Genomic DNA, 16742 nt, shown 5'->3' with positions numbered 1-16742 from the left:
GGGTGGTGCACACACGGTGGTGCACATAAACAAATTTATTCCGCATATGGATGGGAAAAAAGCTCCAGGTAGGTGGAAAAGATGAGAGGAACATTGCTCCCTTCCCAGTTCCTCTGCCCTTTGCACCGACCACGCTTCCCAGCTCCCCTATCTCTTGTCCTTACCCCGCCCGTCGCGGGCTGGGGCCATGACATCACCGCCGCCCTCGCCGTGACTCACCCTCCCCCGCGAGACTCCTTTCCCCTCATTCGTGCCCCTCCCTCTTCCCCGCGGCAGCCGCGGGGGCGGGGCTGCCAAGCCGTTGGCGTCACCGGCGGCGGGGGGGGAGGGGCGGCGCGCGAGGGCGTGGCCGTGACGTGTAACACAGGGGCGGGGCGGCCCGGGCTTGTCAGCGCGAGGCGAGCCGTTTTTGGCCAGTGCTCGAGAGCAGGCACGGCGGCGCGGGGGCCCGCTCTGGCAGGTGCGGACCGAGGCGGGGACTGCGGGGAGCGAGGCGCCCGGCCCCAGCGCGCGCGCGCGGCCGCGGGACGGGGATGGCGCTACTGGCCCTGGTGCTGGACGGGCTCGCCATCTTCGGACTCGTCCTCTTCGTCGTGCTGTGGCTCATGCACTTCATGTCCATCATCTACACGTAAGTGCGGCCGGGGCCCGCGCCGCTTCCCCGGCAGCCAGGGGGCGGGGCCCGGCCGCTTCCCCCGGGGAGCTAAGGGGGGCTCGCCTCCCCCGCCGGCCCGTACAAAGGGGAGGGGCGTTGCTGCTGCTCACCCCCCCCCCCCCGGAGCCTCGCCGGCCTTCTGCGGGGGCTTCGCTTTGACCCCCCCCGATACATGGACCCCCACCTGGCACCCCCATACATTCCTCCCCACCGCCCGGCCCCCCCATACATGGACCCCCACCTGGCCCCCCCATACATTCCTCCCCACCGCCCGGCCCCCCCATACATGGACCCCCACCTGGCACCCCCATACATTCCTCCCCACCGCCCGGCCCCCCGATACATGGCCCCCCAGCACGCCCCGCCCCCCCCTGCTGGCACCCCGATAAGTAGATTCCCCTGAGAGAATCAAGGAGTGTCACCTGCTCCCTCCCCCTGTTGATCCCGGCTGCGTCACCCCACCCTGCCCTCTGACACTTGGATCCTCCTGATCCTCCCTGCTCTCACCCCCACATGCCCTCCCTGACCTGCCTGCCCCTTGGCACCCAAGGCAGGCATACCCGTAACCTTGCTACTACGTATAGTATATACCTATCCGCCCCCCTAATCCTGATCTTTCATAATGTATACATGCACCAGTGACTCTGCTTTCCTTATTTATACGCACACACACTCCTTAGCCAACACCCCCTGAATACACACATCACACCCTCTCTTGCTGCCCTAACACATCTCAGTAGTTAATATGAGTTTGCCCTTTGTTTGGGGCTCTATTCCCTGCCGCTTCTGGCCTTCACCATTTTACCTTCCTTTTTTTTTTTTTAATGTGCTGGCCTTATGGTGATAGGTGCATGCTTTTCATTCTCTCTTTATGTTATTTTTACATTTAAAATATTTACTTAGTGACATAGCTGGGAGGAGAGACTTTTTTTCTTGTGAGGGTCTCTCGGGGACAGCAGTCCTAAAATGTTACGTTGAGCATCCTTTAGAAGTCGGCAAACAAGAGCTCAGTCTTAAATACCCCACAACACTGAACAGCCTCTATTTTAGTGATATCTACATAGATAGGGTTTGTCAAGATAACTTACAATGACAGGCAGACTGAATACAAATCTGGATCTGCTTAGATATCTTTCTCTGAAGAGGTCTTAAAAAGAGCTCCCCACTACAGTTTATTCCTTTTTTCATTATGATTGACCAAAGTTCTTCAATTCCTGCATAAAACCCAAGCAGAAGTATGTATTTAGAACAGGGAAGAGCAAATTAAGAGGGGTTCCTTTTTGAATGCAGTTAGTATTGTTCCACTCTTTAACAGTCTAGATTTACCTTTTAATGACTACAGCAATGTATTTGGTTACTGCAAATGGGTTTTCCCATAGCTGTTGTAGAATATGCTGCGTGATATATTGAAGGTTCTGATTTTAGTAATTGATGCAAATCTTTGTGTGTTTAGTGTTGCTGTGTGATGTTTGTTCCATCAAAGTCTCATGTCTTGCTGTTTGCTTAGCCACACCAAAGCTAGTTGTCCAGGGTGGAATTCTGGTCTCAATGAAATCCGTGGCAAAACTCACATTGGCTGTAGTATGGCCAGGATTTCATTTCTGGAATTTTTGTCCATGAGTGAGTTACAAAAGCCCACATGTGAGCATTAAGCATTTTATTGTAATTCAGTTGCATTTGGATTTCATATTCACTCAAGAAACCATATTTTCCTTTCTTGAAAGTTAACTGTACGGGAATGAAGGAAATGGTATTTCCCTTTGTGTACTGTTCTTTGAAGTTCCTACAGAAGCCAGATACTTTCCTGCTTTAGAGTCTAGGACCCAATGTTGCCATACCTTGCATATTCAAGCCTCCTGTCAAAGTCAATGAGGGTTCTGAAAACAAGGAATTGAGGACTGCAGCCTTAACCCTCAAACACCAAATGATTTCAGGCTGTCAAACTGAAAGTTATTTATATTGAAACTGTAGTGTTGGGCAGGTTACATTTGTTAAATGTATCTTTGAATCACTCTACTACATTTCTATCACTATTCTACTATGTTTCTTTCTCTTCTCCTCTTTCCTCAAAAACAAACAAACAAAACCCCCCATAACACAAATCAACCATTCTAAAATAACCTTCCATCCTGTAATTCTGTTGTCAAATCAATTGGACACTCTTTCACTCTGCTTCAACAAGATACATTAGGCAGGTGCTTACCTTCAAGCATATTAATAATACTATTCCCATGCTTAAAGTTACATACATACTTAAGAACCTTGCTGAATTGGAGGTTCTTTTCTTAGTGCCTTCATGAATTACTAATATAAAAGTTTTGTCAGCAGGTTTCTATATAAGGGGTTTTTGCAGTGGCTTCTTTAAAAACATGTACTTGTGTGTATGTTTGATATCCATGGGGAAGAATTTTAGCATACAGGATTTGAGTCAGGGAACAGCGCTTCTCTAATTTACAGTATTTATATAATATTTGATGAAGTGAAACAAGCTCTAAGTGTTAGTGGTTTAATTTTAAAAAATGGATCACAATGTGGCCTTATAGCTCTTGAAATTATCTTTTATGGTTTATTTAATCTCAATCGCCACTGCTATTGTGATGCGAAATGGCCATTTTTATAAAACTATTTAATATCTGTGCTTATAAAACAATAATTGCTGCTATACATGTCTAGGGCCACTGAGGTAAGTCCAGTCCTCAGGAAGACTCCCAAAATTTGGCTCTAGCAAATTAGTTAGATTGAATTCAGTCTGCGTGTATTTTACGCAGGATTTTCAAGCCTTTTCAGAGACCTGCAATAAATTCTTGCCCACCTGGAGTTTGAAGTCAGGAAGGACTGCACATGGGGTCAGGGAGCCCATCTACTGATCCAATAGCAGGATTGTGATATACCATTGTACACTACCTAAATGTGTTCTAGGCTCCAAAATTAACATATTACTTTTGAAATAGCTGCTCATAACATGACCTAACTTTTTTAAGCTTCAGAAGGGTAGCTGAGTTAATCCTGTAACTAGAGAAACATAAACAACGAATAGTCTAGTAGCACCTTAAAGACTAACAAAACATGTAGATGGTATCATGAGCTTTCATGGGCATAACTCACTTCAGAGAACTTTTTAAATTATGAAGCTATTTAACAGAAAATAAATGCATGGCAAAGGGGAAGTTTAGTTCTATATTGTGTACGGTGTAATGATGGAAAAACATAATTGAATGAAAATATTGGCTGAAATAATGCTTTCTTAAGGCATAGGAAACTGCGGAGGAAAAACAAAAGACTAGATTTTTTTTTTTAAACTCCGTCCCCCCCCCCCCCCCCCCCCCCAGCATTCTACTTAAACTTAGCTATTTTAAATAAAGTAATTTCCAATGGTATCCATTCAAAATTATTCTAGAGTAGAGCATCATTTGCACTAAAACTAGCAAGAAAAAATTTAAATGGCATATCAAAACTTACAGCATTCCAAGACACATGCTTAAAAAAACTTCTGAACCCAGTGGGTGAGTCTGAGGAGCACTGGCTTTATGGTTATGCTTCCTTGTCATTAAGGAAATCAAATGCCATTCCGGAGTATAAGATTTTATCCTTATTTTAGCCTAAGAGCACCTGTGTAGTGCTGGGCACCTGACTCAAATAAAAAATAGCCACATTTGGTCATTCTTTCTGGGTACCAGCTTGAGAGAGATGCAGTTCCAGTTTTGAGTACTCAGTTCTGCTGTAGTCTGAACATAAGAGTGTCATTATATGCTACAGGTGGTTACATTCCTTCAGCTCCTAGCTTCCCCCTCTCCTGCCTGATTCATGCTCCTGTTCTCATCTGCTGCCACCCCTTCATTCCATCTTGATCTGTTCTTGACTTTCTCTTTCCTCCCTGCCTTGCATTTTCTCACCTCCCTGAATCTGTGTAAAGACCTGTATTACTACTTCATGTTTTCTAGGCATCAACAAGGAAAGCATTAGCAGCAAGGTCTCTCACATGTGCCACAGCATATGATAGGAGCAATTGCAGGGAAAACCTAGCTCATCCCCATCCCCTCATGCTCTAGAATGGGACACACTGAGCTGTGTGCAGGACAGCCATTGGAGAGATGGTGGTCGATTACGCAAGGGCCTGGGCAACTTTAAAGGGCCAGTGGCCAGCACCATTCCTGCAGCCCTTAAAGAAGAAGGAAATTATGTATGCTTCCTCCACAGCTCCTGGTGGCTAGGAACTATACCCATTGGGAGCTGGGAGGTGACAGAGCCTATGGGCAGCAGTACATGTAGACCCCTGGGCCTTGTGACTTGGAGCCATTGCCAGAGGGGTGTGTGGGTCACTTTCAGGAGCTGCCTAAAGTTAAACTGATTTCTTTGACCCATCCTATATGCTGACTCCCTTCTCCAGCCCCGAGCCAATACCTGCACCCCCTATGCACCCAACTCCCTCCTAGTTGCCTGCACTCCTTTGTGAGTGCAGGCTACTAGGTTGAGTGAGTGTGTGAGGATAGAGGGGAGCAAGCAATGATGGGGAGAATGTAGTGAGTGGGGGTGGGGTCTCAGAAGGTGAAGGACAGGGGCATGGCCTCAGGGAAGGAGTAGGGTAGGGCAAGGATCTTTGGGTTTCCACAATTTTAGGCAGTTGGCAACCCTATCAAGGAGGCATGTGAAAACCCTGGCCATGCCAGAAAAGTGTATCCAGCAGTGCAGTTCATGAATTCGTTGGCACCAGAAGCATAGCTGGCAGTTTTTAGGGCATCAGAGCAGACACCACTCCATCCAAATGTCAAGTGGCCCATGTCTATGTGGATGCAGCTTGTATGTGCCACTGCCTGCTCTGTCCTGAGGCCCGGAATTGCTTTTGGCAAGCCTGTGTGGATAGTGCACATACAGGTTGTTTGCAGATAGAGACTTTGGAGTCTCTATTGTGAAATTATCCAAAGATTACATCTCCTTTGAGAATGTTCCATCCACTCATAGTTTCTATTGAGCATGTGTAATCTGAGATTTATTTTTTTTCTCTTGGGGAAGGCAAAATTTTGCATTTCTGTTGTGCAAAATTCAGGTCCTTGTTTCAAAATAGGGAGGCAAGTGAATGTCTCAGGAAAATGGTTGACTTTTTTATGACTGAAACATTGTATCTTTTTCCTAACCTCAATCTTGGAAACAGCTGAGCCATTTCAGCTGTTTTTCCCCCCCAAATGTAGACTGGTTAGGCTGAATTTTTCCATGCTTTTTTGCTTCAGACTGAATATTTTGGAAGATTTATAAGTAACTTAAAACAGGGTATTAATAAAGTGTCAGACAGCCTTAACTATATAGATGATGTCACCTGTCGTATTTTCTTGCATTCTTCATTGTTTTGCTGCAGAAATGTCCAGAGGTGAAAGCAAGGTGGGAAGGATGGACTTATGGATAAGGCACTGGACTAGGTCTCTTAAGACTTGCATTCAGTTCCCAGCCCTTCCACAGAGTCTTTGTGTGATCTTGAGCTAGTTGCTTAAAATCTAAGGCTCTGTCCATACTGCGGAAGATCAAATTAACATGTGCAACCCCAGAAACTGCAGTCGATGTAGCTTAATTCGAAATTTGGTGCCATCTCCACAGTAGAAGGACAATGGGAGCAAATGCTCCTGTTGATTTTACCTTATTCTTCATAATTCAAGGAGTATTGGTGTCGCTGGGGACACCTTCAGACTTCAATTCAGCGAGTCTTTTACTAGACCTATTGAATCGAATGCTGGAAGATCGATCACTGCAGCGTTGCTCTCTGTAAATATAGATGTGGCCTAGTTCTTAACTTTCCATCTATAAAATGAGTCTGAAACTAAATGGTTATAAGGTGCTCAGCTAAAACAACATTGTGGCCATAGAAACTGAATGCTGTTGGGGTGTGTATACATAAAATAAGAGGGAAGAGCTCTCTACCACTGAAACTTGGATTCAGGTGGCTATACCAACTGTCTAACAGTAGGATAGGTATGTAATCTGGTTTATTAGTTCACTAGGCTGACCAGGTAATGTTAAAATATAATTGAATTACATTTAAGGCTAAATCCTGCTCCCTCTGAATTCATTGTGTTTTTGCCCAATTGCAGGACTAAATGAACATCTCCTCTTGTATCTAAGGACTAAGTATACACTATAGTTGAAGTTGGTGTAAGAGATGTTTCTAAGGGATCAATGTCATAACACTTTAAAAATTGTAAATTTGATGATTTCAGCTATTTAAATCTGGAATTTCATGGTGTTGTAACTTTGAGTCCTGACCCAAAAGGAAGTGGTAGTGGTTGGGAAGGTCGCAAGGTTATTGTGTGTATGGAGATGCGGGATTGCAGTACTGCTCCCTTACTACTTTGCTGCTGGGGACTGCCTTCAAAGTAAGGATGCTAAGAACTAGTGGACTAGTTGCTCCTCTTCTCCCCCTCCTCTCCCCCTTCCGATCTCTTGTACATTTCAAAGGAGGAACTATGCTAGTAATCGACTAGTAAATTAATCAATATTTAACTTTATTTCAGTGCTGGGTACCTCTCCAGCCACCCAGCTCTGAAGGCAGTACAGAAGTAAGGGTATCAATATTGTTAATGCTCTATTTATGATGATGATTGGCAGTATAAATTACGTACACCCTCCCTTGCCACTCCATTAGTTTTGTTCTGAAGTAATGTCTATTTTACCTTAATGAGTTCTATCCTATCCAGAGCAACTGTCAATATATAGAATCATAGAAGTTGCCGGAGCATCTTCTGTTTACGACACGCAGGGCTGGCTGTGGGCAGGAGCTGCTTAACTCGGCACAAGCCGGGACTGAGCAGTCCTGGCTCATGCTGGTCTGGGACTCTGCAGCTCTGCATTTTAAATGTAGTAAGAGCCTTGTGGCTCTTACTACATTTAAAATGCAGAGCTGCAGCATGAGTGTCTCCTGGAGGTGGAACTGTTCAGTCCTGGTTCACACTGGATCCTGAATCTACCCTGTGCTGCAGCTCTGCAGAGCAGTTCTTATCAACTTATCGTGTAGTCAATACAAATGGTGTTGACTACTTTACACTATTAACCAGATAACCACAATTTAATATTCTTAGCTCAGTGTTTTTCTGAGGCTGGCTTCCGGATTCTTCAGTAGAGTTCCACACCCAAGATAGAGAAATAATTTGCTGGTCCAAAGTACTGCGGGATCACTGTCAAGGACAAACTTAGGCCTTTACTCTGCAATTTGTAGCATATGCACACAAGCAGACTGCCGAACCCAATCATTTATAGAATTAAGGCATTAACTGTTTTTCTGTAGTTAGTGCGCTCATCTGTAAGATTTTACTTTGTTTTTGGTGCTAGGAAACTAGAATATGTAATGTCAGCCTATTCTAAAGGAACAAGAATCTTTGAAATTTTATAAACTTAGCTGAATGAATGATATTCCAAGATATGGGGGGGGGGGGGGGGAGAGATGTTAGATGATGTCACAGCATCTCGTGTATAAGACCATGGGTGTCATATAGTTAACTAGTTTATAAACGCAATGGTAGCTTCTACATAGGGAAGAAGCTTTCTTTCTACCATAATCTTGGGGATGTTAATTAGCTAATCGAGTAGTCGATGGAATTTATATAGAATAGATTAGTTGATAAAGGGGGGGTGCTTGCTACTCCTCCTGTGGCTCTGCAGTTTAAATGTAGTAGGAGCCGGGTGCGGAGGCAGTCCAGCTCTTCCTACGTTTAAATTGCAGAGCTGCAGTAGGGTTAGCTCCTGGGGGTGACATGAGTTGGGACTAAGCAATCCTGGGTTGCGCCAGCTCTGGGATCACTGCCCCACACTGCAGAGGCGATTCTGGGGGGAACCGGCTTTTAAGCTGGTTCGCCCTGGCACCTACTCCTACTCCCCCCGCCCATCCCCCTTGCTGTTCTGATAGAGGCAGCAAGGGGATGGGGAAGCGAGTAGTCAAGTAGTGACTTGACTACCTGATACGCCTGAGCTTATTGGGTAGTTGACTATTTGAGAAGTTGCTTCCAACCCTAGACCTAAGACTTCTACCTCCATGTTTCGAAAACAAGCTTTTCCACAGACTATTTAATAGAATTTCCTGAAAGACTAACTGCATAGCACTTGTGTTCTTGGCATCTCCATAGCTGAAGTAATGTAAAAGAAAGAAAGCATTTATGAACTTTCTGAAACTGTTTTAAAATCAATAATAATTTTCAAAAACTATGTAGAGATAATCACATGGTTTAGGTTTTCATTAAGAAAACTGGAAATATTTTCATGTTTTAAGTTAGAGGAGAGTGGGATGTCAGATGGTGGTTTGAAATATTCTTTGTGGCGTTTGCAGTTCACATTGTGCTTTGTTGTATTGGGATATAAGAACCTAAGAAGTAAAGCAAAATAGTCTCTTTTTCTTGTCCATATTTAGTAAATCCAAAACCAAAACAAGTGAAGAGTGAGTTCTGAAACTTTGAGTTTAATAATATGTCAGCAAAGAAACACTTTTAACCTTTAGCTTGTACTTTCTAAATATGATGCCACAAAGAAACAATGATCTATAATCCATAAGGAAAGCTTAATGTCCACAAGACCTGAGAAATTAGAACAGAAACCCCTGTACCTAGTAAAGTGTGGATATAGAATAGCTTTGGGAAAGATGTTCCAATTAAGACCTTCTCATTCATGTAGCTTAAGAAGAGACTATTGAAGAGATCCCAAAGAATTAAGAGCAAGGTCTGAGTCTAAACTGCAGCTAGGTTTTTTTGACTACTAGAAGACTGACCCAGCATTGCTTAAGTCCTTAACTTAGTTTTTGTTTGTCTTCATTTAAATCATTGCTCTGGGTGTGGGGCTGGAGATGAGGGGTGCAGTATGCAGGCTGCCCCAGGGAGAGAGGGCAGCAGCTTGGGCTAGGTGAGAAGCATCTTTTCATGGCCACTTTAGTGGGCACAGCTTGGGGAGGGGTTCATGTCCGCTGGCTGAGTGAAGAATGCTGCAAACTGTGCACTTCCTCTTCATCAGGAAGTGAGGGGAAACAGCCAGCAATGTTCCTGTATGAATCAGGGGCAGGGAGGAACTGCAGCCCCCCATCTTCCCTAAAGGGCACATGAGAGATGGGAGGGTCTGGGCTAGGGCAGTCCCACATAGGGAGGCTGGGTATGTCCCTATCCAGTCCCTTTCACCCACCTGGTAAATGTCTCTTTTCTGTATGATTTTATGAGATGGACTCCTATCCCAGGCACATCCCATTTTCTGGGAACAACCAAATCCTTACTTTGCTTTAAAATATAAGAGGAAGCTGCATACTGAATTAGAAGTAGAAAGTTTTGATAGTTGGGTAGGGGGCAGATGGCACCAGGGAGTACAAACAAGCAACTGACAGAGAAAAACAGATTAGCTAGCTAGAGTTTTTGCTAGAGTGGCGAACAGTAGAATAATCAAATTGCCACTTAAATTGTCATCTTTATTCATTTAATAAGATGAACAGACAGTTCATATTTTTCACATCTCTTATTTCAGGTTTTCTGCAGAATCAAAATGTTGTTTTGGCTTACTATTTCTGTTTTAATCTTCACCTTTAGGGTTAGGCACAATTATTACTTTTACATGGAAGTTTGAGATTCTGGAGCACAGATCTGTTGCAAGGCGTAGGTTCTGCAGCCTCAGAATGCACTGTCTGCAAGTAAATTCCCTCTAGTCTTGCACATTCTGATCTGGTGAGAGCTCTAGTGTACATAAGGCTTCTGGTTCAGTCATTCTTGTTTCCCCTTGGCTGGAAATGGTGAATTGCAGGCAGTCGGAGATGCAAGACTCTGTGCCTATGGACACTTAGATAAACAAAGTTTCTCTCAGTCTGCCAATGGCTTACCCAGGAGGGCCTGTAACCCAAGTCTGAAAACTCCTGCTGTAAAGCACATTTAACTACAGTAAAATTCCAGTAGTCCGGCATCCAGTTGTGCGGCACTTCTGATAGTCAAGCGTCAAAATAGCAAGAGCCTAGTGAATGAGCTTCGGCAAAAAACGAGTCAAAAGGCGGCAGCTGCAGTTGAACTGAGTGAAAAGGGTTTAAAAACCTAAAACATTACAGTATACTGTATACAGTATGTACAATAAAAAGGGTTAAAATACTTTATATACAGTGTATATAGTGTGTGTATATGTATGTGTATATGTATATATAAAAATAAATAACCAGTTTATAGTACCTCCTGATAGGCCGGACTATCTGATAATCCGGCACCACCTAGGTCCCAAAGATTCCAGATTATTGGAAGTCTACTGTAATATGGTAAAAGTTCTGGGACTCCAATTATTTCTAATGCTGGTACAGCTTATAATATACAGCCTTACTTATTTTCCTGTGTCTACGTTAGGGCTCTTAAGTAGCACTTAATTAGCTTTAGCGTGTACTTTCTAAATATAGATCATTGTTTCTTTGTGGCATCATAACCAGTTAGGTTAGTCAATGTGGGTGGAGGCGCTCACTACCCCCGCTGCAGCTCTGCAGGTTAAATGTAGTATTAGCCAGGCGTACAGGCAGTTCGGCTCTTATTACATTTTAAAATGCAGAGCTGTAGCATAGTTAGCTCCTGGTGGCAGCATGAGCCGGGACTAAGCAGTCCCGGCTTGCACCAGCTCTGGGACTGCTGCAGCTCTGCTCCCCTGCCTATGAACAGCTCTTTCTGTGCCAAGTCTCAGGTTGGTTTACAACCAGAGTGCCTAACATATGTTGAGTTGTCCTGGAACTGTTTTCCTTAAAAGAATGCCAAACCCTTTGAGGGCATACAATTAAAAAAATCTCTCTCCACTAAAATACTATATAATAGGGTTTTTCTACCTTTCAGTATCACATCTTCCTAACTAGAATTCAGCAAAGGGTCTTTTTGGAGGGGACCTCCTCCAGTAGTCTTTCTGGCCTTTTGACTCCTGGAAAGTACCCAGAGCAACTGTCTGTGCTTTAGGTTGTCAGCTGTGTGTGACCTGATGCTGTCCTCTACCTCTGTATTGCTAACTTTGCTGTACTGTAGTCCTCTCTGCAGGACTGGATGCAATAGGGAAAGTTTGCTGCCTTCTCTCCTTCCCCCTCCCTTTCCAATCTTCACTATCCTATCTATTTGAAGACCAGAGTTCTGGAAACTTCACAACTCAATGAAAATATTTAGGTTGAGTCATTACTTTGGACTCAAGGAATCATGTGATAGAGATGCAGAGGCCATTCTTTTTTCCTTAATCACTTTCTCTCTCCCCTCCCCCCACTAGTACTAATTTTAATTGAGGGAATTATCATAACATTTTTTGAATTCTGTGTATCTTATTTGTCAGTAAATTTGGATGCTCCAGGGTGACAGTGGGGAGCACAGGCTGCATGGAAGTGGGAGGTCACCCTGCAGCTGCTGTCCTTCCCTAGGACACAGACTGTGCAATGAAGTTGCACCTAACCCTAATAGTGCAAGGGCTGGGCCTGCCCCAGAAACACCTCAAGGCCATGTCCCTCCATGCCAGGCACACCAAGACAGCAAGTGAGAGGATGGAATCTCGCACGCAGGCCAAGCCCTGGCCCTCCATCCAGTCTGATGCAACTTGGCAGGATCCAAGCATGTGGGGAGCTTAGTGTGGGGTGAACTTGTGTGTGAGCAGCTTGGTGGAGGATCTGGATGTATGGAGGCTAGTTACAGAGCTTTTGGTGCAGGGGGAATAGGATTCTGCAGGGGTATTTAAGTATGGGGGCAATAGGGCTTAGAAGGGGTGCTGGGAGAATGGGGCTTGGTGCAGGTAGCCTGGGTGTAAGGGGTGAGGCTTGGTGTGGTGGGGATTCTGGATATGGCTGGGTGAGGGTTGATGTGTGGGAGGGAGGTTGAAGCAAAAAGCAGGTTTGAAGGTGTTATGAAATTGAACAACCAGTTTTGTAAAAGCTGTATGTTCTAAACTGGAGTCAGCAACCTTTCCGAAGTGGCACGCCAAGATTTAACTCTCCTGCCCTGAGTTGCGCCACTCTCCTGGGAGTGGGGGAGAGGCTCTCTCCACTGCATGCCCTACTTGGTCTCCTGCCATGGGCTCCGCTCCAGCTTTTCCCATGGGGTAGGGGAGGAGCAGCGCACATGCACTTCCCCGCAAGCTAGATCCAGCGCAGAGCCTCAGGGCTTCCCCATCCTCCCACCCGTGCAGGAAGACAGTGCTGGCTCCAATCTTGTGGGGTGCATAATTCTGCATCACCAGCATGGGCTCCCCGTTGCAGATGGTGAGGAGCGAGGGGGAGCCCGTTAATTGTGCATGCTGCTTATGGCCCACGTGCCTTACGTTACCGACCCCTGTTCTAAATATTGAGTCTGCAATTTATAGTGGCACTGCCTGGAATCTAGAAATTGCTATGAGAGAGCGCATGGCAGACCTTCAAAGTCGCATGACACAACATAGCTATGCCAACAGAATTTCTTGTGAAAACAAGGATAGCAAAATGCAAATTAGTAAAGATGAAAAGGAAATAGGTAGCAGTGTAACTATACAATTGCAAATAATCTCATTCCTCTGAAAACAAAAGTTGATTATTATGAATATCACAACATAAAGCATTGATGCAAATGTTGTCAACTTTTTTTGCTCTTCCACTCCCCCCTCAAAATCAACCCCAACCAATCAAAAACAATCAACCAACCAATTCCCTTGTAGTGCAGCTACCAATTGATGACTATTTGAATCATGGTTGGATCCAGTGCACTTCAAGCACAATTAGATATAAAGAGCAATTTATTGTACAGTCACAGGTATTAAGGACAGAGTTAATGCTGTGGAATACTGAAACTTGAGAATGTAGATGGCTACTAATTCTAAGTGCAGAACTATTTTGCATAATCAGTTCACTGATGAAATTCTGAATTCATTACAAAAGTCTTACGATAATGTCCTCACTTTTCACTTTGAAAAACAGCTATTACAGTTAAGCAAAGGATTCTACAGAAAAGCCATCCTTAAGCAAAATCAAATGTTAATTTCAGGTTATGGTACTGAGTGCATTCATAATTCAGTGCTCTTTATTCCCCAGTCCTGTGACAGTGCATTTTATGAATGAAGAATGTTAGCAGTATGACATAATAAAATATCAGAGGGGTAGCCGTGTTAGTCTGAATCTCCAAGAACAACGAGAAATCCTGTGGCACCTTATAGACTTATAGATTTATTGGAGCATAAGCTTTCGTGGGCAAAGACCCACTTCGTCAGATGCAGGCATAAGAAAAGAGTTCCAATCAAGAGTAAGGTTAGAGATAATGAGGTCAATTCAATCAGGGAGGATGTGGTCCACTTGTAGCAGCTGATGTGGAGGTGTGAATACCAAGTCAGGTGAAACTGCTTTTGTAGTTCGCTAGCCATTCACAGTTTTTGTTTAATCCTAAACTGATAGTATAAAATTTCCAGATGAATTGTAGCTCTACAGTTTCTCTGAAGTCTTTACAATTTTTTTGTTGCAAGATGGCTACTTTAAAATCTGCTACTGTCTCTCTAGGGAGATTGAAGTGTTCTCCTACAGGTTTTTGTGTATTGCCATTCCTGATATCTGATTTGTGTCCATTTATTCTTTTACAGAGGGACTGTCCAATTTGGCCGATGTATATGGCAGAGGGGCATTGCTGGTACATAATTGCATATATTACATTAGTAGATGTGCAGGTGAATGAGCCTGTAATGGTGTGACTGATGTGGTTAGGTCCTGTGATGGTGTTGCTGATGTAGATATGTGGGCAGAGTTGGCACCGAGATTTATTGCAGGGATTGGTTCCAGAGTTGGAGTTACTGTGGTGTAGTGTATAGTTGCTGGTGAGAATTTACTTCAGGTTGTCTGTGGGCAAGGACTGGCCTATCTCCCAAGGTCTGTGAGAGTGAGGGATCATTGTCCAGGATAGGTTGTAGATCGCTGATGATGTGTTGGAGAGGTTTTAGGTGGGGACTGTAGGTGATGGCCAGTGGTGTTCTGTTATTTTCTTTGTTGGGCCTGTCTTGTAGCAGGAGGCTTCTGGGTATATGTCTGGCTCTGTTGATCTATTTCCTCACTCCCTCAGGTGGGTATCGTAGTTTCAAGAATGCTTGGTGTCGATCTTGTAGGTGTTTCTCTGTCTGAAGGGATGGAGCAAATGCGGTTGTACCTCAGTTCTTGGCTGTAAATGATGGATCGTGTGGTGTGTCCGTGATGGAAGCTGGAAGCATGTAGGTAGGCATAGTGGTCCGTAGGTTTTCGGTATAGGGTGGTGTTTAGGTGACCATAACTTATTTGCACTGTAGAGTCCAGGAGGTGGATCCCTTGTGTAGATTGGTCCAGGTTGAGGTTGATGGAGGGGGGAAAAATTGTTGAAATCACAGTGAAATTCTTCCAGAATCTCCTTCCCTTGGGTCCAGATGATGAAGATGTCAGTGTAGTATAAGTAGATAACATAATCAAATATGTAACTCTGGAACTACTTCGCTCCGTTAGGTGCCTTAGAGATACTTAAGAATCAGTAGCTTTAAGGGGTAGCTGAGTTAGTCTATACAGGATAAACTTAAAAAACAACAAATGGTCTTTATAGACTAACAAACCATGTACAGTAAAACTCAATTGGTCCAGCATCCAATGCTCCGGCACTCCTGATGGTCCAGCACCATCGGGAACCCGGAAGTGCTCCGGGCAGCCGGACAATTTGAGCTGCTCTGCGCCCGGCTTCCCCGATTCAGCCGCTGCTGAAACTGACCAGGAGCTGAATCGAGGAAGCTGGGGGCAGAGCTGCTGGAGTGCTGCCGGGTTGATCCCGCAGCACCAAGGGGCGGCGCTACGGGTCCAACCCAGCAGTTCCCCACTGCTCTGCCCCAGGTGTCCCCAATTCAGCCGCTGCTGAAACTGACCAGTGGCTGATTCCAGGAAGCTCGGGGCAGAGCAACTCTGCCCCGGGCTTCCTGGAGTCAGCTACTGATCAGTTTCAGCAGCGGCTGACTTGGGGACACCTGCGGCAGAGCAGCTGGGCTGCTGCCGGGTCGGTCCTGCAGTGCCAAGGAGCGGCGCTATCTGACCAACCTGGCAGCACCCCAGCTGCTCTGCCCCAGGCGTCCCCAATTCAGCCGCTGCTGAAACTGACCTGCAGCGGCTGAATCGGGGACGCCTGGGGCAGAGCCGGACTATCGGAAGGAGGGGCTATGAGGGATCTGGGGTGGCATTCCCCTCCCCTCCCCCCCCACCTCAGACCCCTCATAGCCCCCCTTCCTATAGTCCAACATCTGATAATCCGGCACTCCCGGGTCCTAAAGGTGCCGGATTATCGGAAGTTTACTGTATCTGGTATCATGAGCTTTCCTGGGTACAGCCCACTTCTTCAGATGACTGGAGTTCATTGTCTGTAAAATTTCCAGACCTTGTGCGCTGGCAAGTTTTTTTTACATTTACCCCAACAATGTGCATTTTTATGGGAATGTTCTGTTAAACTTAAAATAGAGTGTTTAATTCTAGACTCTTTTGGGGGGTTCTAAATAGTGTTTAGAAAGAGGGAATTCATTGTGTTTGGCCTGGCCACTAGCATCTGCCTTCAAAAGTATTCATCCTTTTTCACTCTTCAAAAAGGAAAGCTACTTTACAGTCAGAAAGATGAATAGTGGTTCCTTCCATGGGCAAAGACCGATTAGTATGAATGCTGCAGATGTTGTTACAATAGTATACCCGGTATTTTGAGGCTGCTAAATGTTTCAAATCTTCCAGCTCTTAATCAGAAATTCACATAACAGACCAAGAGGAGTATCAGTACTCAGTGCAAATGAATATAAAGTGATGAGTACACTATGCAAGCTTTATGAGAGGATTGTTTTCCATTATTCAACAGTTTTTGAACTGTACTTGTTAAAAGTTTGAGTTGTGATGAGAACTACTGCTGAAGTGATGAAGAATAAATTTGCTTAAGTTAGACCAACAACTACAGAAGTTCTTTTGTTGTTTACTGGCATAAATCCTCCTTTGGTTTTTCTTTCTGAATCCATTGAGAAAAGGATAACATGCTTGTTTGGAACACTGATACCTCATGTGTCAAAATACAATAAAAGTAATTAGAAAATAACAAATTAAGGAATAGTTACAGATTTTGGGGAAACAGCAGGTCTGCTCAAATTCAATTCAATTGTCACC

The 16742-nt window shown here is 44.7% G+C and overlaps 1 protein-coding gene across 1 annotated transcript in view; it reads left to right on the top strand.

Moving 5' to 3' along the window:
- Window positions 1-383: 383 nt before the first annotated feature.
- Window positions 384-16742, top strand: part of UGCG (UDP-glucose ceramide glucosyltransferase) — a 42779-nt gene continuing 26420 nt past the window's right edge. Inside the window, exon 1 of the mRNA XM_075931424.1 lies at window positions 384-631. Coding sequence (XP_075787539.1) covers window positions 534-631 — 98 coding nt within the window. The 5' untranslated portion in view covers window positions 384-533. The remainder of the gene's footprint in view (window positions 632-16742) is intronic.

The sequence above is a fragment of the Pelodiscus sinensis genome, chromosome 6, assembly GCF_049634645.1.
Source record: "Pelodiscus sinensis isolate JC-2024 chromosome 6, ASM4963464v1, whole genome shotgun sequence".
NCBI classification, from domain to species: Eukaryota; Metazoa; Chordata; order Testudines; family Trionychidae; genus Pelodiscus; species Pelodiscus sinensis.
The sequence above is the reverse complement of the archived record's forward strand: the minus strand, read 5'-3'. Positions and strand labels throughout refer to the sequence as shown.